The sequence below is a fragment of the Adiantum capillus-veneris genome, chromosome 7 (genome assembly GCF_014529385.1).
Source record: "Adiantum capillus-veneris isolate H3 chromosome 7, ASM1452938v2, whole genome shotgun sequence".
NCBI classification, from domain to species: Eukaryota; Viridiplantae; Streptophyta; class Polypodiopsida; order Polypodiales; family Pteridaceae; genus Adiantum; species Adiantum capillus-veneris.
In genome coordinates, this window is record NC_140937.1 from 66,790,053 (window position 1) to 66,812,809 (window position 22,757).

At 45.0% G+C, this 22,757-nt stretch overlaps 1 protein-coding gene across 2 annotated transcripts in view; it reads left to right on the forward strand.

Annotated features, from left to right (window-relative positions):
• Window positions 1-787: 787 nt before the first annotated feature.
• LOC147453989 (mannan endo-1,4-beta-mannosidase 2-like) overlaps window positions 788-22,757 on the forward strand; it is a 47,040-nt gene continuing 25,070 nt past the window's right edge. The window contains exons 1-4 of one of the 2 annotated variants that reach the window (XM_086516014.1): window positions 788-926; window positions 1,369-1,518; window positions 3,779-3,976; window positions 4,362-4,484. In XM_086516014.1, the coding sequence (XP_086372140.1) occupies window positions 1,426-1,518; window positions 3,779-3,976; window positions 4,362-4,484 (414 nt within the window). In that variant the 5' untranslated portion in view covers window positions 788-926; window positions 1,369-1,425. The other variant, XM_086516013.1, reaches the window with a different exon arrangement.

Below are 22,757 nucleotides of genomic sequence, written 5' to 3' on the forward strand. Positions count from 1 at the left end.
ATCCTTCTGGCTGAGTGCTACACCATGGGGTGGGATGATCCCCTCCACATATGTGACAACTTCTTGTGGGTTGTTGTCGTTCATTCAAGCTATGTTCATAGCCTTGGTTTATTCTTCTAATCACCTCCTTGACCACTTGATCAATGCTCGGTTCCATAGGAGTTTGAAAATATCACTTTGTTGTGGATTCGCTCTTCATAGATGAGGCACCACTAGTCGTGTTTTCTATGTCTTTCGTCACCTCTCTATAGGCCTTACAATTGTCAAATAAATATAGAGCTTCTATAGTGACTTGTTCAAATGTCATGCATGCTTTCATTAGAAGGGCTACTCAAAGATTTTTCAATATTTTATCCTTCTTTTGAAGGGTAAAAATATTTTTGCCCTTCACTGAAAGATAAAAGTGCCTCCGAAGGGCGTCGAAGCCTTCAAAAATTAGGCCTGTGAATCCCACGAGCTGATGGTAAGAAAAAAGAAAGAGAGAGAAGAGAAGTTTTTAAGGTGGTAAAGACAGTCCCAACTTTTTCCAAGTGTTTATCCCACAAGTGTTGAACCCAAGACGTGCTCGGCGAGAGAGAGAGAGAGAGAGAGAGAGATTTGGCGGGGCCAAAAGTGCCATTTTGAATGTTGCGGGTACGTGTGGGAAGGAGTAGTAATCAGCAAGCGAGCAGGTATGTCACGTTGTTCGGCATATGCGGAGAACGAGGGCAACCGTCCACCAGCTCTGCCCCTCCATTCCTCCTTCCTTCTACCTACGTGGGCTTTCGCTTGCGTCCAACGTTTCTTCACCAAATGCTTTGCCCCACAGTTTACATGTTTGCCCAACAATGACCCCGCAGCAATCATCCACTTTCCGGCTCGTCTGCATGCCTTCAAATCCCTCGCTTCGTGCTGCCGAAAAGAGGCTCTTGATCTGACCGAGCTGGGTAAGCATCGCGGGAGAGAGAGAGAGAGAGAGAGAGAGAGAGAGAGAGAGAGAGAGAGAGTGTCTAGGTCTCCTGGATTGACTTCTATACCAGCCATGAATATGATAACCTGCGGCATCAGCTCACAATGCAGCCTCCAGTGAGGTTGTATTTCATCGCCGCAAACGAGCTCACTTTCTGAATGATGATGATGGTGGAGAACAAGAATAGCTCTAGAAGGCAGGAAAGGAAAGCTTGGAGGATGTGGGGTGGCATGGGATCACAAGGGTTTGCACCCATACTGATGGGTGTGGCATTGATATTGCTTGTGATTACAAATCTGCACTGGGAGTTCATCTTCCAGCCCAAGATGGATTTTGTGCAGAGAAATGGCACTCACTTTGTTGTCGGCAACAAACTTTTTTATGTCAATGGATGGAATTCTTATTGGCTTATGGCACAGGGTGTCGACTTCACCACTAGATCTGCTGTCAAAACTGTTCTTCAACGTGGAGCTGCAATGGGGCTCTCTGTTTGCAGAACGTGGGCATTCTATGACGGAGAAGAAGGGCTCCAAACAGAAGCAGGGCATTATTCTGAGGATGTCTTTCGGGTAAGAGAAGCCTATAACCTTGTTTACAGTCTTTGTGCATTGTCCTCTGTGCTTTGGGATTTTTGTACAGGATCTGAGGATTGTGCAGACCTTTGTTGTGTGGTGTTGTCCCCTGTGCTTTGGAATTTTCATGTGTGCACTTTTCTTGTAAGCCATACCAATGAAGGGATGTAAGCTAAGCAGGCATGCATATGCACATACGTCTTACCTTGGAGAACGGTCAGGCTTAGTAATTTGAGACTCCTTTTGCTCTACAAGAAAGCCACAAGAGTGTTTCATTGATCATACTATCGTACACACATTCCTATCTCTTGGCATGTTGCCAGATGGTGGCATGTTGAGGTGCATCCTATCTTTTGTGCAGCTGATGGATTGCCAAGTGCAATTTTCTGGTAGTTTCAGACAGATTATATGCTAGTTTGTACGTAATAAAGTTCAATAGCTACCAGCAATGATCATGATTATAGACTCAAGTAACTTCTGTAGAAAAAAATGTCCCATTGGTAGAAGCCACAGATTCAAAAGATAATCATTTTTTGAACGTTAAGTCTTCCAAATTAACCAAGTATCTTATTTTGACTTATTGCAGAGAACCTTAGCACTTGACCTCGTTGGGTTCAGGTTTGTCCGCTTTCAAGTCATTTTGTGCTAGACTGGGCCTTGAGTCGTCTCGAGAGCTAGCCAAGGGGGGGGGGGGGGGGGACTCTAGATGTTGGTATGCACAAATGTTAGCCTGGTCTCAGTTGCCTAGGTTTAGTGTGGACAGACTTTCAGTACTCCTTGGACAAACCATCAATTGCATTCACACGTTTCGTCTTTAGAGATCACCAGGATTATCAGAGAGGAACTCATGCAGAGTGATCCAGAGAGGACATGAATGAATCCTCCTTGGCAGTTGGGGAATCATAAAAAGCATTTTCTTCACGTTATTGAGCAGGGATTTATTTTATGTCCGAGATACATGGATTGACACCTTTCACAAGGGCTTTGATGTGCCATAGGATAGCTTCGGACCTCCTTTCATGAGTTGTTGCATATTGAGACAGGTCAATACACTTCAGTACCACAGGCCCCTAGAGTAGCGGATATGCCAGCTATGCGATTTAGAGCCAGAGTCAGAGGAGCAATAAATATTTTGGTGCCCAGTATATTATGAGATAGAGGGACAATTTCACGGGGACAATTTCAGCATCTTTTGGATTTGGGCCTCTGCCCAGGGTGATGGATTATGCTGATCAGAGATGCCTTGGGCTTTCTTGCTGAGCTACGCAGGCATGACATGCTGTATTAGAGAGCTTTTTACGCTTTAGCAGAGGCTCCATTCAGACGCAGGTGACAGATTTCTTTCTTAGCAACAGCTCTTAGCAAGACCTTAGCATACTTAAGTTTTCAGCTCATAGACTCTTTTAGATAGAGCTACAGAGATTAGTAGATCTTGAAGCCCTCGAGGCTCGTACGTCTTGCACATCACGTCACCGGCATATTTACCATTGCTGCATCCAAGCCATTATTGAGAGGCATAGAGAAGCTCCTACAAGGTTCTTTACAGAGGAGGAGATTGATGCCATGTTGCAGCGGCCCATGAAAGTTCATGTGGTGGTACTTACAATGGCAGCCCACTAAGGAGATTTGGAGAAAGGCCACCAGCCCTCTCTGCGGGTTCACTTGTTTGCTCACATTTTAGTATTTGTTACCTTATTTGTATTTTCTTATCAGACATTTGGATCATATGACGACAATAGAATTTTCTGGTCTCATAGGTATTCTAGGCCTTGTGTAGCTGTAATAAACATTTCATTTCCATCTCATTTCATCTCTTGGATGTCTAGAGATACTCGGGCCCAAGCAGCCAATTCTTTGGAAGAGGTCCATCCTTAGCCACTTTGCCTCGAGCCATATCCATGTGTTCATCACAATTACCCACTTACAAGTAATAATGGTTGTACTTCGTATTTTTATGATGCCCAAGAGTATTTAGACAGCTGTACTAATGTATATGGTTTTGTCTTGTAGGTCAGTTATTCTATTGGCCTCTACAAGACTTACATATTTTCTCTCTCACATATGTACACAAGCACAACTTTAAATTTGTTTGTGCACACCAATAGTTGAAATTTCGGGTTCTAAAGTAAGTAAACATGCAATGGTTTTGTTGCAAACAATCTATAATAGTTGAGTGTTAAAAGAATGTTAATAGCTTGGTTACTGATCCCTTGATTTAGTGGTTTGCTTATCACCCAATACGTTTCATGGATTGTAGGCTTTGGATTATGCTATTGTGGAAGCTAGACGGCATGGCGTGCGATTGCTGTTAAGTCTTGTAAATAATTTGCCTGCATTTGGGGGCAAGGGGCAGTATGTTGAATGGGCCCGCAATGCAGGGGCTGATCTTGGCTCTTCCAACGACTCATTTTTCTCAGATTCTACTGTTCGACATTATTACAAGCACCATATAAAGGTTTTGTTACAAATCATTTCCTTCTAGTATCCACTTCTCTAATGAGTTTGTTATATCAATAGTACAGTGCCTTTTTCTGGTGGTTCTTTTCTGGTGTCTTGGTTTAGTATGACAGCCATGGCCCATAATGTGTCAGTCAGTATTAAAAAGTAAGGTACAAGTCATCTTAACAGATGAGCACCATAGGCGCTGGGTTTCTTTGTCTTGAGACGAACTAGACACTCTTTTTGAAGTATTTCCCTGTAGTAACCATCTATTCTTCTACTGTAAGTTATTAAGTCTCCTACAACCTAGGCCCTTAAAACTAGCACATATTATTAATGTTACAATAGTGCTTTGTGGTCAATGTCGGGAGACAACTAAGATGCTAAATCTGGTTTTTCAGACAGTATTGACAAGAGTAAACAGCCTCAGTGGGGTTGCGTATCGGGATGAGCCAGCCATTTTTGCATGGGAGTTAATTAATGAGCCTCGATGCCAGTCAGACTTATCAGGTGACACTTTGCAGGTGTGATGATTATTAATAAGGACAGTATTGATGAAGAATTCAGCTGAAATTTACTTATTATTCGATCTGTTGTTACTTTTGAAGAAACTGGCTGAGCTCTCTTGGGTAGTGAAATTATTTCATTTTTTTCATCCCTTATCCGCATTTGCACTCCGAAGTGTGGTTGATTACACGATTACACGACATTATTTTAGTAATTTAAGCAATTGGTATTCACCAAATTCCAACCCTTCTTTTCTTGAATTTTTGTTCTTGCCTACCTTACCTTGATCCCACTAGTCGCACTATAGGTTGCCTGTCCCCATTACCCCCTTTCTGCACATCCCTTCTTTAGCATTTTATTTGCAAGGGTGCTGGTACCACTTATGTTTATTTTAATTTGGCCAATTTGAAAACTTAGTCTTCAAAAGCGACCTGCTGACGCTTTGTGATTTGAGTCTCTCTATTTTCTCCTAAAAGGGTGAATCTAAGGGTGAATTGCTGATTGATTCAAGGCAGAATTAACACTCGTAACTTGGATTTCACAAGGCTCAACGGTATGTCCTATGCATCACAAATGAATCATAGGGCCTCCAACTGCCTCTAAGTTTCTTTGTAGTCAACGTGAGAGATCAAGAAGAGATTCCCCTTTGTTGATGTAAGTTGATGAGGGTTGGAGACAATGGACAGCCTTGCTTCACCACAACCCCATTATGCGGATCATGTTTGAATAAACCTCCAAGATATTAATGGTTTGCTCATACTAAGTGATGTGAACGCTGCCCAAAAAACTCCACTAAGGCTAGAGGTACACTTGGAGTACCTTCCCCTCGAGCGATCTCTCTCTCTCTCTCTCTCTCTCTCTCTCTCTCTCTCTCTCTCTTCAGCTTGTAGACACCCTACACATGGTGTTTGTAATTTCAGGTGGTTGCGGTGCCAATACGGTGGGCGGTTTGCGCCAGGAGTTTGTGTACAAGGAGATTTATCGCGATAAATCCGAGATACGTTGGCTGCCCAGTCGTGAGAGGAGGTTTGCTTGCGGTTGCAGATGAGATCATCACGCGATTCACCCTTTTCCACTGCACCTTTGATGTAGTATCAGAGCCACGGCGTGCTCTCAAATTGGATTGGTGATTCGTTGTCACGTGCACATCTAACCCTATGCGCATGTGGACAAGCTAACTCCTACTACTAGGGTTTAGGACATCCTAGAAAGTGTTTTGGCACCCTTGTGAGCCTAGATGCAGGACGTGCATGTCTAGACACTTTAGAGTAGCTGCATACTCTTTGATTGCACACGAGCACAACCGGTGTCTACTAGGTGTAGGCATTGGGGAGTGTTCCCATACAGAACCATTAATACCAAGCCCAGGTTAAAGCTGCATGCGATGCACCTCTTATTAAGAGTTCTCTCACTTATTAATAAGTGACATTTTAGCTTCATTTTTCCAAGATTGTGGGGGGTCAAAGGGGACTGCTCGACCCAGCCTTTGATCCCTATATAAGGGGCCCAGGGGGTTCACTTCTAAAGCAAGTCAGTACCCTGCAGTACTAGAACCAAGCACCCGTAGTATCTCATCCTCAGCGTTTTCAGCCAACCTCAGTCCAGTGTTTTCAGCCTCTTCAGCCAGCGTTTTTCAGCCCTCAGCGTGTTCCATCATCAGTAGCAGATCAGCGTTTGTAGCCTCAGCCCTCAAGCCTTCATCGCCAGCACTTGCAGATCAAGACCAGCCCTAGCGTTTTCAGCCATAGCAGTTCTCAGCCCCTTATCGCCAGCAAGTTGCAAATCCAAGTCAGAGTTCCCCAACGATTTCAGAATTCAGCCCTTAGCCTTGCAGTTCCAAGCATCTACCACAAGTACCATCAGCATCTCAGCATTTATAACCATTGTATCAGCATTTGTGCAATCTAAAGCAAATACCTCTCTAGCGATAGAGAGGGGGCCCTTGGAGGGGGGTTTGGGACCCCATCTGGTGTTAGTTCTCTCTCTCTCTCTCTCTCTCTCTCTCTCTCTCTCTCTCTCTCTCTCTCTCTCTCTCTCTCTCTCTGCTCTCTGATTTTCAATGGGCGAGGCCGTAAGCAACAGGCAGACCAGCTGGACTGAGAGCGAGGGCGAGGGCGAGCAGCTGGCCTGAGGGCGAGGGCGAGCAGTGAGGGCGAGGGCGAGGGCGAGCAGCTGGACGAGTTGCACCTGCTGGACGAGGGCGAGCGGTCGATGCGAGGGCGAGCAGCTGGACGAGGGCGAGCAGTCGAGGCGAGGGGGAGCAGCTGGACGAGGGCGAGCTGCCGGGGCGAGCAGTCTGACGAGGGGGAGTAGCCTGAGGAGGGACGAGGGCGAGCTGCTGGTCGAAGGCGGGGCGAGCTGCTGGACCTGGTCGAGGGCGAGCAGGTGGACCTGGTCGAGCTGCTGGTCCTGTGTCAAGAGAGCTAGCAGCTTGCCAAGGGCGAGTACGAGGGCCCTAACCTCTGAAGGACGAGGGCGAGCTGTGCCAAGGGAGAGCTAGCTGCCTACCAAGGGAGAGGGCTAGAAGAGCCAAGGGCGACCAGATGAGACCAGTGCCAGGGCGAGGACGAGAACAGTCAAGTCAGCCAGGACGAGGGCGAGGACTTGGTGACGAGGGCAAGGCCAACCAGGGCGGAGGCCAGACCTCAGCTGGTGAGGGCCTTGACTTAGTGCTTGCTTTGTTCTTCTCTCTCTGATGGACCAACCAATCGAGGATGGTGATGCAAGTGGCTTCACCACGCCACAAAAAATGAAAGCGACATTCAAGCGGAGGAACAGAGATAGCATACTCTCGCCAAGCTCATTGCGGACAGGGAAAACTGTCAAAATCCAAGATGATTTAATGATGGAGAGGGTTCAAGTGATGATTAAGTCTGAGCTCAGCTTTATGAGAGATGACATCAGGAAAGAGATGTACGCAAACGTAGAGAGTTATAAGAATTCTATGTATGCAGATATGAGGAAAGAATTTGATAAAGCGATGATTGGTAAGCATGATGAGATGTATCTATCTGTGAAAGGGGAGATGCAGTCTCTAATGCGGGCAGAAGTGAATGTGATGGAATGTATTATGCAGAAAAAGTTGGATGAGGCAATTGCAAGCTTTGAATCTTGGAAAACCAATGTGGAAAAGTGCATGAAGGAAAAAGATGTAGTGATTGAAGAGCTTAAAGGGGAACTTGCAGCGTGCAAAATTATGCCCAAAACGGAAGGGGGAAATCAGCCCTCGATGTTAAAGGAGCTCGAAGATATTAAGGAGCAGGTGAAAACTCTATGCGAAGGGGAAGAACTAAACTCGAAAGAGGCTTCCTCATGGGCGGAGTGCCTTTCTAAAACACAGGATAAAGTTGACGAAGCAGAAAAATGGATTGAAGGTGCAAAGAAAGGAAAGGCCCGGATGCCAGAAGCCGCACAGACTTCTACCATCATCAATATGACCATTGAGGAGGAACATAAGAGGAGAACTAGAGCCCTCCATGTGCGTATTACTGGTATCAAAGACACCGAAAATGTAGAAGACGAAGTGAAGGAACTCTTGCAGCGCATGGGCATCCCGGAACCTATGCACACAGGTGCTTGGAGAGTAGGAAAGAAGGGAGTGGATGAGAAGGGAAACGTCAAAGAGAAAGCACTTATTTTGCGTTTCCCGACCTTGGAAACAAGGAAGGAATTCTTGAAGAAGAGACCAACACTTAAGAAAATTGGAATATTTATGGGGGATGACCTTACTTTAGCACAAATAGCACATATGCAAGAGTTGATGCCAGAGATCAAGGCAACAAGGGAGAAGGGAAAAATTGCCTTTTACAGAGGAGGGAAAGTAGTGGTTTTGGAAAAACGCATAGCATGACGGTGCGAGACATATGGGACCACACTCCGGATGGCGGCATGGAATTGTAATGGATCATATAGGCTGGATGTGGGTGCCTTTGAAGATAGCTTCAGAAATAGAGACATTGTCTTTTACTCGGAGACACATCAAAAATCTGGACAGTTGATGCCAAGTGTGACTGGCTATTTATGGGAGATAGCTTGTCGGCCAGACGCTAGATCCCAGCATGGAAGTCTAGGTTTAGGAGGGGTAGCAGTCTTATTCAAGGAAGAGTTGCAACCGCTATTACAGATTGTCCGGAGAGATGACCAGGCGAGATACATGTGGGTGAGACTGAGAGCTGAGACAGGCAGATTCTTGTACATTGCTATATGTTACTTTCCCCCTAGCACATCAGTCTATACCTCACCTAGAGGGCAATCCCCTTTCTCTATACTTGATGCTGACATATGGGAGTTCTCTAGAGATGGAGATATCATTCTCTTGGGAGACTTTAATGCCAGGATGGCCAACTCCCAAACGGTATTTTATGATACCTCGGAGGAGATGCTTAGAGAGATGGATATATCGGAGATGGGACTTGACAGACACTCACAGGATAAAGAGCACACAGAGTATGGGAGATATCTCATGGAGATGACAACTACGGATGGTCTGACCATACTTAATGGTCTAGAGATTTTTCCTTCGTCTGGGGGATTCACATGCTTTCCACACAGACATGGGGCCAGTACAGTGGACTATGTCATGACCTCACCTAGCTTCATCTCTCATATTCAAGATCTCAATGTGGGCCCTAGGCCTGTTGGAGTAGCAGTGGACCATGCTCTCCTGACTTTTTCAGTCTCTTTCCAGTATAGTGTCTCTCAGACACCACGGAGGATTGCACACACATGGTATACTTTTACACCAGAGACGGATTTAGTCTATGTGGAAGAGATTTACAGACGGATGGGGGCAGCCGAGCCTGTATATATAGTAGAGGAGATCACCACTTTATTGACGGAGATTTTGCATGGGGCAGCAGCAGAGGCATACCCACACACTCAACTAGATCAGAGAAGACGTTCTGGGAACATGCCTCAGAATAGTTGGTATGATGAGGAGTGCAGAGAGATGAGAGTTCAGATTCAGAGCGAGCTTATACTTGGAATCATTACATATAGACAGTCTCGGATTGCCCTTCGGCGTTTAGTGCGACGGAAGAAGCGGGCCTTTTTAGCCCAGATGGAACGTGATTTGTATCAGCTCTTTTTGAGCCGAGATTCAGGTGAGGCCTGGCGTCTCTTCCATGAGCACTCACCTCCTCCAGTGATTACCTCTCCCGAGATTTGGGGTCAATATGCAGCATCATTATATACAGTACTTGGGCAACCACCATTACCAGACCCTTTAGAGCCATGTCCAACCACTAGTACCTTCTTTACCACTGAGATGGTGAAGAACGCCATTGACAGGATGAGGACTAGGAGAGCATATGATCATGATGGTTTGGTGGCAGAGCACTTGATACATGCTAGAGATTTACTATCAGAGGTTCTTGCGCGGTTGTTTAACCGTGTCATGTGTGATGGACTACCCGAGTCCTGGAGATTATCTACTATTGTACCTCTTTTCAAGGCAGGGGACCCCACGGTACCAGGGAACTACCGTACTATTATGATAGGGCACACATTGGCACGATTATATGCATCCATTCTTGAACAGCAACTGAGTAAATGGGTAGAAAATGAGGGCATACGAGCAGCAGGACAGGCTGGATTAAGGAGGGGTTTCTCTACTTTGGACCATATTCTTACACTCAGAGCCATTATTGAGGAGGGTCGGGCACATGGGAGACGGATGTATTGTTGCTTTGTGGACTTCCGCAAGGCATTTGACACAGTGCCGAGAGCCAGATTGATGCACAGGCTACTGAAGTTGGGAGTACCCACAGAGATCATATGGGGGATCATGGCTTTATACGGCTCAGTGACTGGCCAGGTACGCACTCCTGAGGGGATTTCTAACATTGTTCATTCCACTATTGGAGTGAAACAGGGGTGTCCTTTGTCCCCTACACTTTTTGGTATGTATGTAGATGAGGTCTCTGACTACATTGACAGAGAGGGTGACAGAGGCGCTCAGCTGGCAGGGACATGGATCCCTTTATTATTATATGCTGATGATATTGTGTTAATGTTAGAGTCGCTAGAGGGCATGCAACGGCATTTGGATGCATTGCACAACTTTGCAAAGGATAGTGGACTGTCTGTGAACCTTGGTAAAGCCAAGGTTATGGTGTTTAACACCACACCACAGTGGGTCAAGAGATCGGCATTTACACTCGTATATGGCCAGGACGCTGTGGAGTACACAGATGAATATACATATCTGGGGGTGGTATTCACAGGACCGAGGTTTACCCTGAGGAGAGCAGCAGAGACTAGACTATCTAGAGCCTATGCGGCGTTAGGAGGGCTAGAGAGGATGTGTTCGCAGGTTCAGTTTCAAGAACCACGAACAAAACTATGGCTCTTTGATACTTTGGTTGCTTCAGCTATGCTTTATGGGGTCCAAGTTTGGGGACCATCTGTGAATCATGACAGTTGGAGGAACATGGAGAGACCCTTGGTATTTATGATATCCCGGATGATTAGAGCCAAGGCCTCGGTACCACATGCGATTATTCGAGTAGAGGTAGCCGCCTCTCCTATAGAGATTGAGGCTCTTACCAGATCAGTGTCCTTTATGCACAGTCTATGGGATACACATAGAGGCAGATATACTAGACTGGCTCTTGAGTCCTCTAGACAGTTAGCGATACAGGGAGATGCATCATGTTGGTATGCACAGATGACCTCATGGTTTCAGAGGCATGGTCTCAACATGGATAGATTGTCTCCCTTTTAGTATTCCCTGGATGCACCCTCCCTGCCAGTCACACGGACGGAGATCACTAGACTCATTCGTCAGGATCTTATACAGTTGGACACTAGGAGGACATGGGTAGAGCCGATACAGGAGTTGGGCACGAAGATGGCTTTCTACAAAGAGCACCTTCTCCAACTTTCAGGGGATGGGTTTGTGACTCGTCCGAACTACATGGACACTCATTTATCTCATGGTCTGCGATGTGCTATTGGTCAGATTCGCACATCCTCACACCAGTTGGAGATTGAGACGGGTAGATTCAGAGGGATACCACCAGAGTCTAGGATATGTCAACTATGCGGTAGAGAGCCAGAGACAGAGCTACACTACATATGCCACTGCACTGTGTATTATGAGATACAAGGGCGCTTCCATTGCTTATTCAGGGAGGGTTTTGGACCCCTAGATTGAGTCATGAGGTATCAGGACCAGAGATGCCTTGGCTTATATCTACTTGAGCTACACCGACATAGAGACAGTCTGTTGGGGAGACATGGAGTACGACAGTCGCAGAGACAGATCACAGATTTCTTTGGATCGAGGGAACCAAGAGACCAACCACCAGCACAGGGTTGTACCCGCATTCATACCAGAGGCACCCTCATTGACAGGGCGATTGAGCTCGGGAGATCGAGACGACCACGATCGAGACATAGGAGCACACTACATCGACGGAGACTCCAGCAGAGGATCAGAGGCATTCTAGCACGACACCCAGATTGTCATTGAGGGCCTATTCTACATTTTCACATCTCATATTTCACACTTCATTTCAGTTTTCATTTTTACTTTCAGTTTTTTTTGTACTTGTACTTCAGACATTGTATTAGATTCACCACTTTGTATCTGATGGTCTCATAGGTCATTTTGGCCTTTTGAAGACGTTAATATATCATTTCATTTCATTTCTCTCTGTGTGCGAACCCTAGTTACAGCATCATTTTTGCCTCCACAATCCCCGTAGGGCGAGGGGCGGCCCTGTGGAGGGCGTCAAACCCCTGCCTAGTCCCCTAGAAGTCTAAGCGCATCAACCTTCAGCAACCTTTCTTCAACAATCGGTCCGATTTTATTGGCGATGGCGAGAGAAATGCTGCTAGTGATGCCTCTCATTATGCCCCCCACAGGAGGACTCTGTTTATGATGCAACAAGTGCCTCAGTACACACGCTTTTGGTAGTTCCAGTTTGCGTTCAAAAGTGAGCTTAGCATAGGCTGACCCAGTCCATTTATCTTCCTTAGAAGCTCCTCGAAGAAGCATCGACAGCTATAGGGTTGGGTTCTCTTTGAGCCTTAGGTCACACAGTAAGGCTTGTAGCCGAACACAGGCTACAGATTAAAGTTGGGTTCTCCTCAAAGAAGTCGGGTTCACATTGAAAAGCCATCATAGCAGAATATGTCTTTTGGTACTCCAACTCCCACACAAGCAAGAGCTTTCTAGTAGTGGCAGTTGCGCCAAAGAAGGACTCCGCCGCTCGACAAGAAGCAAGGATTATAAATCTGGAGGCTAAGGTGCAAGAACTCATCGAGGAGAACAGAAAACTGAAGGAACGCTTGTATAAACTTGAGGAAGGGAAAGAAGTAGAGAGCCAAGCTCTCCTTGCAAAAGCACAGGAAGTTAAATTCTCCCTCGTTGAGAGTGTCATAGAAGTCCAAAAGAAAGCTCAGGGGGCAGCCCATGAAGAGGTTGACACCAAGATACAAGCGGCCCTACAAGAGTGCGGATTACAAGAATCTCTTGGTCTCAAGGTCCGCATTGGGGGGCTCAATGACGGAGACACCCTCGAAGAAGCCATCACTAAACTTAATGGAATTCTTCAACCAGTTCAGAGCAACAAAACACTGTTTGTTGGATCAACGACACACATAGTTCTGTACCACCCAAGCATCGTATCCTCACTTTCAAGGACAAAGAGGAGCGGACAGTTGGAATTAGAGTTGCAGGAAGATACACACAGCTTGGAGAAGACGGAGGAAGCTCAAGGCACACAATAGAGAGTGTGTTACTTAGTGTGCAATGGAAAGATAGATAGCCCAGAGTGATGGGCGTATATACAATGCATGGGGAAAAAACCTTCTAAAGAGGGAAAAAATGCCCCAGCGGTCCTAGTGTGTTCACACACATCACTACCACATGTATATGGTAAAAAATCCCCCCTGGAGTGATGCGGGGAACGAGAGTTGGCACATGAGTAAAGGGAAGTGCCATGCCTCGAGGACATGGTTAGTCCACAAAGGAGAGTAAGCCCAAAGCTTTGCGGAAAGCTTCGAGCTTCTCACGAGACAATGCCTTTGTGAAAAGATCTGCAAGGTTGTCCTGTGTTGGCACATAAGCCAAGCTGATCTCTCCTGCTGAGAGCCTCTCCTTGACATAGTGGTAATGCACCTCAATGTGCTTTGTGCGAGCATGAAAAGCTGGGTTCCTCGCAACTGCCAATGTGCTCTCACTGTCAATGTAGATAGTGTTGGCAGTGTCCTGTCCAACACCCAAATCAGCCATAAGGCGTTTAAGCCATACACACTCAATCGTAGCTGTGAAGACTGCCATGTACTCAGCCTCACAACTCGAAGTGGCCATAGTAGGTTGCTTCTTGCTCAACCATGATATACATGAACTGCCAATCATGAAACAAAAACCACTTGTGGACACTCGCGTGTCAAAACAACCAGCCCACTCTGAGTCCGAAAAAGCAATGATCCCCCTTTGGGATAAAACAAGCCAAGATGTAAAGTGCCAGTAAGGTAGCGGAAAATCCTCTTGACAGCCTGCCAATGCTTAGACCTTGGGCTGTGCATAAATCTGCTGACCTGTGAGATTGCAAACTGAATATCTGGCCTCGTGTTGCATACATAAATGACGCAGCCAACAACAGTTTGGTAAAGAGTGACATCAGCAGGATCACCAACATCATGTAGACTCAACTTCAAACCTGTTTCCATGGGAGTGGCAATAGGTTTGCAATCCTCAAGTCCAAACTTACATAGCAATGTCTCTATGTAACTTTTCTGACACAAGGCAATACCACCATCACACTGCTTAAACTGTATGCCCAAGTAATCATGCAACAACCCCAAATCTTTCATCTTGAAAGTAGCATTCAAATTAGCCTTAAATTTAGCAATATGCCTCTCATTTGGTCCAGTGATCAACAAATCATCTACATAAAGAATTACAATGAGAAGTACATCACCCTCACACTTTACATACAATGTGCTTTCTGCTGGACTATTACGAAAGCCTCGTTTGACCAAGTGAATGTCAGCTTTCTCATAGCAAGCACGAGGAGATTGCTTCAACCCATACAAAGCCTTCTTACATCTGCACACTTTGTCCTCTTGTCCTTTCATGACAAAACCGCGAGGTTGCGTTACATAAACTTCCTCAAATATGTCACCATTCAAGACAGCAGTAACAATGTCTGATTGATGTACATCCCAACCAAAATGAGTTGCCAATGCACATAGAAAACAAATAATAGTCATACGACAAGTGGAAGCAAAAGTTTCTTCATAATCTATGCCTTTCTGCTGCGCATAGCCTTTTGCAACAAGTCGAGCCTTATGGCGATCAACCTCACCATCCGGATTGCGTTTCAACTTGTAAACCCACTTCATACCAACGGCCTTTTTGCCAGGAGGTAAATCACATAAAGTCCATGTGTCATTCTCTATAAGTGCATCATATTCTGATTGCATGGCAACCATTTAATTTTCTGAATTCTGTGCTTCATCAAAAGAGAGAGGTTCCTCAACATCATGTAAGCTAGACACAGCCAAAGTGTAACAATCTGATGCATAAGATGCATGGCGAGAGCCTGAACGAGTACGACTAGACAAAGGTGCATCCAATTTACTGTCATGCAAAGTGTGCACCAGCCATTTTGGCATACCTCTAGCCTGCTCATTTTCAGCCCTTTCCTCATCAAGTACATCATGTACATCTGCATCAGTAATAGGCTGATCTAAAACATTTTCAGAAACCCCCATAGGCTGTACATTTGCCTCATTGGAACTTACATTCGTATTTCCACCACTGAAAAGAGGCAACAGAGTGTCATAAATGTCCTGTGAGCTTACATTACTGTCTCTAGTACATGACAGCAAGGGCTGAACAGAATCTTCCACAAACACTACATCCCGAGAAACCGGAATACGTTTTGTTTGCGGATGGTACAACCTGTAACCTTTGCTTTCAGCACTATAACCAACAAAAATACATTTGACAGCCTTATCATCCAGTTTTCTGCGCTGCACTTGTGGCACCAAAGCATATGCCAAACAACCAAAAACACGCATGTGCTCGATAGAAGGCTTTCTGTAACAGACTTGGACACTCCAAGTCAAAAATCAATCGCGACAGCACCAAATAACCACTTCAAAACAATTCACAGATCACAATAGATTCGCACTGGCCCGGCGGAGTTCCGTGCCTAGAGATATTGGTCCCAAAGACTGGTGCCCCTTTCGGTATTTCTTTTTATATAAATCAGTTCAAAGTACAAGAGAGTGGCTAGGGTTTCACTCTCAGACTCTGCGTCCAGATGCTCTGAGAAGTGAGGCCCTCACCACTAATTTAAAGGTTACAAGGGATGCCCAAAAGCAGAGCCCCAAAAGCTTTAAAAAATAAAAAGCATCAGTTCTCTCTCTCTCTCTTAGAGAGTCTCTTTAAAAAAAAAAAAAAGCAAGTTCTCTCTCTTTCTCATGGCGTAGAGAAAAAGCAAGATTCGTGCGCTCATCATTAATTTTTGTTTCTTTTTTTTCAACCTCCGCGATTTCCAAAAATTAGGGTTTTCAGGTTTTTTAAGGGTTTCTGTTGTCCGCCATGTCATCACTTTGTGACATACCCCCCTCTTGAAAGCAATGTAATCGACCGCGATTACGCCTGCAAAACCGACAAATGCCATAAACCGTCTTAGCAGACATTGACTGTTAGTACCTATGTACTAGGAACACACATCTAGCACATGTACAAAATCTGACAGTCACATCACAGGACATCACCAGACATCATAGGACATCATAGGACATTCAAGAGTCATTCGGATCTTAGACCATGATTTATCGGCAATGTAGCTAGCAATCACATCTAGGTCCAATCGGGACCTCATCGATGTCCGATTGACTAACCCCTATTGCAACCATGTCTATTCGAGATCAATCAGACTAAAATGCTGCAGTCATTTCGGCTATCAGTTCTTGCACTCAAAAGAAGTCAAGAACAAATCAGTATCATTATCAGGAATTCCATTTCATAAAGTCATCCAACAGAATACTGTCAGCTCTCAGTATCCCTGAAGCTCAAAGAGACATCAGTGACTTTAGTATCAAAATCAAGGCATTTGTTGACAAAGGAGCGGAGTGACTCCCCTCTTGTGCATCCCACTACACAGATCTCCGGCCAAGCTAAATTTTGGGTTCCGTTTGGAGTAGACTATGCTAAACCAAAACATTGAGGTAAAGTTTCACAATCCGAGGAGTATTTGCTAGGTCCTCCTCCTCCATCCACTTCGCATCAAATGCAAGAAAGTTCTTGAACTAAACGAAGAACCGCCTTCGGACTTTACCTTTCTTCGTATCGTTATGTGTCAAAATCTGTTTAGGAACAAGGATCTCCTCGTTTTCTTCCACTTCGCTCATCAAGCTCCCCATCATCAGGCACATCACCCTTAACAGGGTTCAAGAGACTCACATGCAATGCATTATGAATCCTCCAAGTATCTGCCAGTTTCAATCGAAAGGAGACATCATTTATCTTGTCAGTGATCTGGAAAGTCCGTAGTATCGCATACTAAGCTTTGGAAAAAGCCTCTCCTTTCCCTTTTTCTTTCGTAGGCGTGCCTTCTCAAAACGTAAGAGCACCCAATCATCCTCCTTCAATTTCAAGTTGCGACGATGGCGATCCGTTGCCTTTTTCTCTCGTTCTTGAGACTCCTGCAAAGTCTCGCGAACCTTGGCAAAAGCCGTATCCAAATCTCGTGAATATTCATCCGCTTCCAATATCTAATCTGTCGTGCTCAGGAAGGATGGAACCTTCGCAGCACTTTCAACAATCTCACATAGCGTCTTCCCCGTCGAAGAGTGTATCGTGTTATTGTAGGCAAATTCCACCAAAGGTAAGTTCTTTTCCCATTGAGTATTCTGATCCGAGATACAAGACTTCAATAAATCTAAAACCACTGAATTGGCAATCTCAAATTGCCCGTCAGTCTGCAAATGGAACGATGACGAGAACTGCAACCGCGTGCCAATGTTCTCCCAAATTGCCTTCCAAAACAAACTCATAAATCTGGGGTCTCTGTCGGAGACAATCTTCTCAGACGTGCCATGTTATCGGAAAATCATCGTGATCATTCTGTGTAATCGGGAGATCAAAAATTGAAATCCATTTCAATACTTTCCCAGGGGCGGGTGGGTATGGGTAAAGGGTGTAACAATCCCTGTGCCTTATTCTTGTCAAACTTGACCTTTTGGCATACTGCGCACAACTCTTTTACGTCCTTTTTGAGTCACGGCCAAAAGAAGTATCTCTCTACCCCTTTCATGGTGGTAACAATGCTGCGGTGACCCGTAAAAGGTGGACAATGGCATTCAGTCATAACCTTTTCCCTCAATGGCTGTGTAACGCACAACATAGTCTTTTTCATAAAGTAGCCTTCCCGAAGGGAGTATCCCGCTATTGTCTCCCCATCCCGTATCTGTGTGAAAATATCTGCAAAATCTGTATCTGTGGCATATTGATCGACCATATCCTCGAAGCTCGTATGATGTATCGTGGAAATAGCTAGAACCAACGATTTACGAGACAAAGCATCTGCCACCACATTCTTCTATCCCTGCACATGGACAATCTGGAAGTGGAACTGTGACAAGATGTTCGCCCACCACATCTGCTTTTCTGGAAGCTGCTTCTGTGACAAGAAGTAGCGCAAACTCTGTTGGTCTGTAAAGACAGTAAAATCCGCTCCACAGCTCCTTTAGGATACCCTCACTGCCATTTGGCTGGACATCATTCACACCCTGATTTGGCAGTGGGATTCTTCCTCAGGTACATCTAGAGCAGCCGAGGCTCTTCGATTTGCCTTCCTTCGGCGTTGGGCCCGATCTCCACTCTTCTTCACACTTACAGGTGGCCAGATTACATGGCAATATGCCCCCCCTCGGTGGTTTCTCCTCTCACTCATCACACAGACCACCATGAGATTGTTCTAGTCGAGTTGTCACTATAGTGGCTCTCACCCTTACATTCAGCTTGTACACCCCACGTGATAGGCTATTTTGGCATCCGTTGGGGATTATATTGTACTCAGTAATATACAACCTTGATTTTTCAAAAAAGAAAAAAGAAAAAAAAAGTAAAATCCGTTCCGAGTAGGTAATGCCGCCACTGAGTAAGAGCATGGATAATCGCCAAAAGCTCTTTCTCATAGATCTGTGCTGTCATCTCCGGCCTAGAGAACAAACGGCTCTCGTAAGCTATGACATGGCCTTCTTGCATCAAGACCGTATCCAGACTACGACCACAAGCATCACAATATACTTCAAATGACTTCTGCAAGTCCGGCAAAGTCAAAATAGGTCCCGTAGTCAATTTCTCTTTCAATGTCCGAAAGACAGTCACCTTTGTGGGTCCCCATGAAAAAGGTACTCCTTTTTGTGTCAAGGTATGTAAAGGGGAAGCAACCTCTGCAAACTTTCGTATGAACCGCCTGTAATACGAACACAGTCCCAAGAAGCTTCTAACTTCATGGACATTCCTCAAATCGGGCCAATCACGGATAGTCTCTATCTTGGCCGGGTCTATTTGCACTCCTGCTGCTGACACAATGTGTCCCAAAAAGTGTATCTCTGGTAGGAAAAATTCACTTTTCTTTGCATTAATCACTAATGTGTGATCTCGTAATGCCTGAAAGACTTGAAGCAGATGATCTCTGTGTTCTGCCTCATTCTTGGAGAAAACAATGATGTCGTCAAAGAAAGTGCCAACAAATAGCTTGTACTCGAAAATCTTGTCCATCATCCGGTTAAATGTCGTAGGAGCATTGGTTAAGCCAAAAGGCATCACCAAAAACTCAAATAACCCAAAAGTCGTCCGAAAAGCTGTCTTGTAGACATCTCCTGGCGCTATCTTGATCTGATGATATCCACTTTTCAAGTCAATCTTGCTAAAGCACGAGAATCCTTGTAACCTGTCAAGTATATCATCGATCCTAGGAATCGGAAATCTGTTCTTGATGGTGATTTTGTTGAGAGCGCTATAATCGATGCACATTCTCCAAGATCCGTCTTTCTTCAAAACCAACAACACTGGAGAGCAATACGGTGAAGTACTAGGTTGGACAAGACCCTTTTCCAAGAGGTCTTTCACTGGGTTCATAATCTTTTCATTCTGTACTCGGCTCACACGGTAAGGTGGCCGATTCGGTGGCGTGCTTCCAGGTATCAGATCAATGGTTTGATCTTCATGCCCTTTGAAAAGCAATCGGCATGAGTGTGGAGAAAAATCTTGGCGTTCTTTTGATCAGGTCAAAACATATTCAACCTTTATCCAGTGTTCAGCTCTCTCCCAAAAGAATGAGTAAGAAACTGAAGTTCATCAAGTACAATCTCTAAGCCCTTCATTTATCAAAGTCGCTTTCTCGGCCCAGTAGTCAACCACGGCGTAGTTCTTGTGGTACCAAGGGATCGTGAGTAGAACGTCACTCGCGTGCCCTAAACACCCTTGTCATTGCTAACAAAGTTTGCCAATGCTCGGTGTAATGGCAACATCCCATCCAGGTGCTAGTCGAACTACCTTTGCCTGTGGCGTTAGTCTGTCGGGCGTAATTCCAAATCGAGCCACCAATTCCAAGTGAAAAGAAGTTGGCCTTTGCTCCTTTAAAAGAGCTTCTTGATCCTTCACTTTGCCCCAAAAGCGGCAAAGTTTGTACTTTCATTCATTAGATTCGGTGCAGGTCCCACGCCATGTGGTATCAGTTTTGCTTTTCTATCTGCCTTTTCTGCCACATTCCTCAGCTGCTCTTGAACTCTCAGACCTGTCATCGTCTTTATCATTGTGTTCTTTCTGTGCCTTATTAGGGCACTTCGCGGAGATATGTCCCTGTTCCCCGCATCCAAAGCACTCCCCCTCTTTGATGAAGCGAGCTTTCTCCTCAGGAGTAAGCTTGGGTCGTGCATCATTTTCCTCTGGGTTGCTCTTTTTCTTTCTACTTTCATTCCTAGAAGTCTGTTCGGCTCGTTGTGTCATGGCCTCATCTGTGGGGTAGGTCAAATTGCTAGAGTGAATGGCAAAGCCCCGCTTCGCATGACTCATCAACTCCTGAATAGAAGCTGACTTCTGTTCCAAGTAGTGATCTCGGATCTCTGTAGGTAGACCCAAGGTAAACCGCTCAATCTGTTCTCCGAACGAGATCTTCTTGAATGAAGAGGCGAGTAGAAAAGAGCTCCAGAATCTTTCACAATAAGCATTGATTGTATTTTTCTTGGTCATCCGAAGATGGTTCCAAGCAGCTCGTACATCTCGTTCATATTCTTGCGTCAACCAAGAAGAAATAAAAAGCTTCTTAAATTTCAGCCATTTAACTGGCGCACTCTTGTTAAAAGAAGCGTGGACCACCAAGTACGAGCATTCCCCTTAAGGTAAGAGGTAGCTCTCCGAATCTTGGAGTGCTCTGAATAGCGTCCTCCCGCGAAAGCGATGTCAAACTGTTGCATAAAAGACACAGCCTTCGAAGCATCTGAGTATCCTGAAAAGTATCAAACTTGATCGAGTGGCCACCTTCCTTAAACTCTCGAACTTTCTTGCTTTTATCTTCGAGAAAGTCATACTGGTTGGCTTTGTAAAAATTCTTCTTGTTCGCATAAAACTTTCCGTCATCGGAATCTGAGCTGTCTGTAGACGAGTCCTTAGTAGAACTGTCAGTCTCTGGGCGAGATGTAGCCTTCTTTGCCTTTTTCTTGCCCTTTTCGAAGCTTTGTTTCTTGCTTCGCTTTTTACCTTTTCTGTCTTCTTCGCTCGAATCCGAGGAGCTAGAAGAACTATCAGAAGAAGAAGAAGAAGAAGAAGAAGAAGAACTGGGTACTCCTTCAAATCGAACACGCTTCTTCTGTTTCTTTGCCTTGTCAAAAGTCGACTGACGATCCAAATAACCTGGAAAGTCGGTGCTTTTCTTCTGCTTTTTGCCGTGCTTTTTGGCTTTCTTTTGCGCGTCAAAAAGCTGAGCAATCCGTGCATCAACCACGTTCTCCAGTTCCTTCTTCGTATATTTTCTTGGAGGCAGAAGGTTTCTTGAGAGCGGGTTTCGGGAGTGGTGTTGTGGTTCTCTGCCACTCCATCTGTATCTCTTCCAAAGAGGTCTGGTTCATATATTTTGCCATCTTCGGGTCCTTGGCAAAATTGAGCATCATCTTTGTTGCATCGCCGATCAACTGGCGACGCTCCATCTCTCTTTGCTCCGCCTAAGTAGGCCAAGGCGGGCCATACTCTCTGCCGGAATCTTCATTGTGATCCTTGCCCGCGTCTCCAGATGCAGAGGGAGTCGACTGATCATTGCCTGAAGCCATAGGTGCTGCTGAAAAAAATTTTGGGGATCGGATTTCCCGTAGAAGAGAAATCGGCCGTGCTCTGATACCACTGTAACAGACTTGGACACTCCAAGTCAAAAATCAATCGCGACAGCACCAAATAACCACTTCAAAACAATTCACAGATCACAATAGATTTGCACTGGCCCGGCGGAGTTCCGTGCCTAGAGATATTGGCCCCAAAGACTGGCGCCCCTTTCGGTATTTCTTTTTATATTAATCAGTTCAAAGTACAAGAGAGTGGCTAGGGTTTCACTTTCAGACTCTGCGTCCAGATGCTCTGAGAAGTGAGGCCCTCACCACTAATTTAAAGGTTACAAGGGATGCCCAAAAGCAGAGCCCCAAAAGCTTTTAAAAATAAAAAGCATCAGTTCTCTCTCTCTCTCTCTCTCTTAGAGACTCTTTAAAAAAAAAAAAAAGCAAGTTCTCTCTCTTTCTCATGGTGTAGAGAAAAAAGCAAGATTTGCGTCGCTCATCATTAAAATATATATATTTTTCCTCCGCGATTTCCAGAAATTAGGGTTTCTGGTAGAAATTAGGGTTTGCAGGTTTTTTAAGGGTTTTTGATAGAAATTAGGGTTCCTGCTGTCCTCCACGTCATCACTTTGTGACACTTTCTATCATGCCATGCTTTATATGGAGTAATAGATTGCAAAGCTTTCGTAGGACACCTGTTCATAGCAGCTAAAAAAACATGTATTTTATTTAGAATACACGACGTCCCGTATTGAAGCGTACAATATGTATCATAACGTTTTCTATTCTAATGTTTTTCTGCTCAAAACGTATGTCTTTTTCTAATTGATTAATTGTGTTTAAGAGCTTTAGGGTGCTTGTTTATGTATGCTATGGCTTAATATTGAAGAGTCATTGAGGAGGTCCATGAACCGCTTCATTTTTTCTTATTAAAGTATCGTATCTAAAAAAGTTGACGTATTTTATATTTGTCTCAAAAATACGTCTAGTAC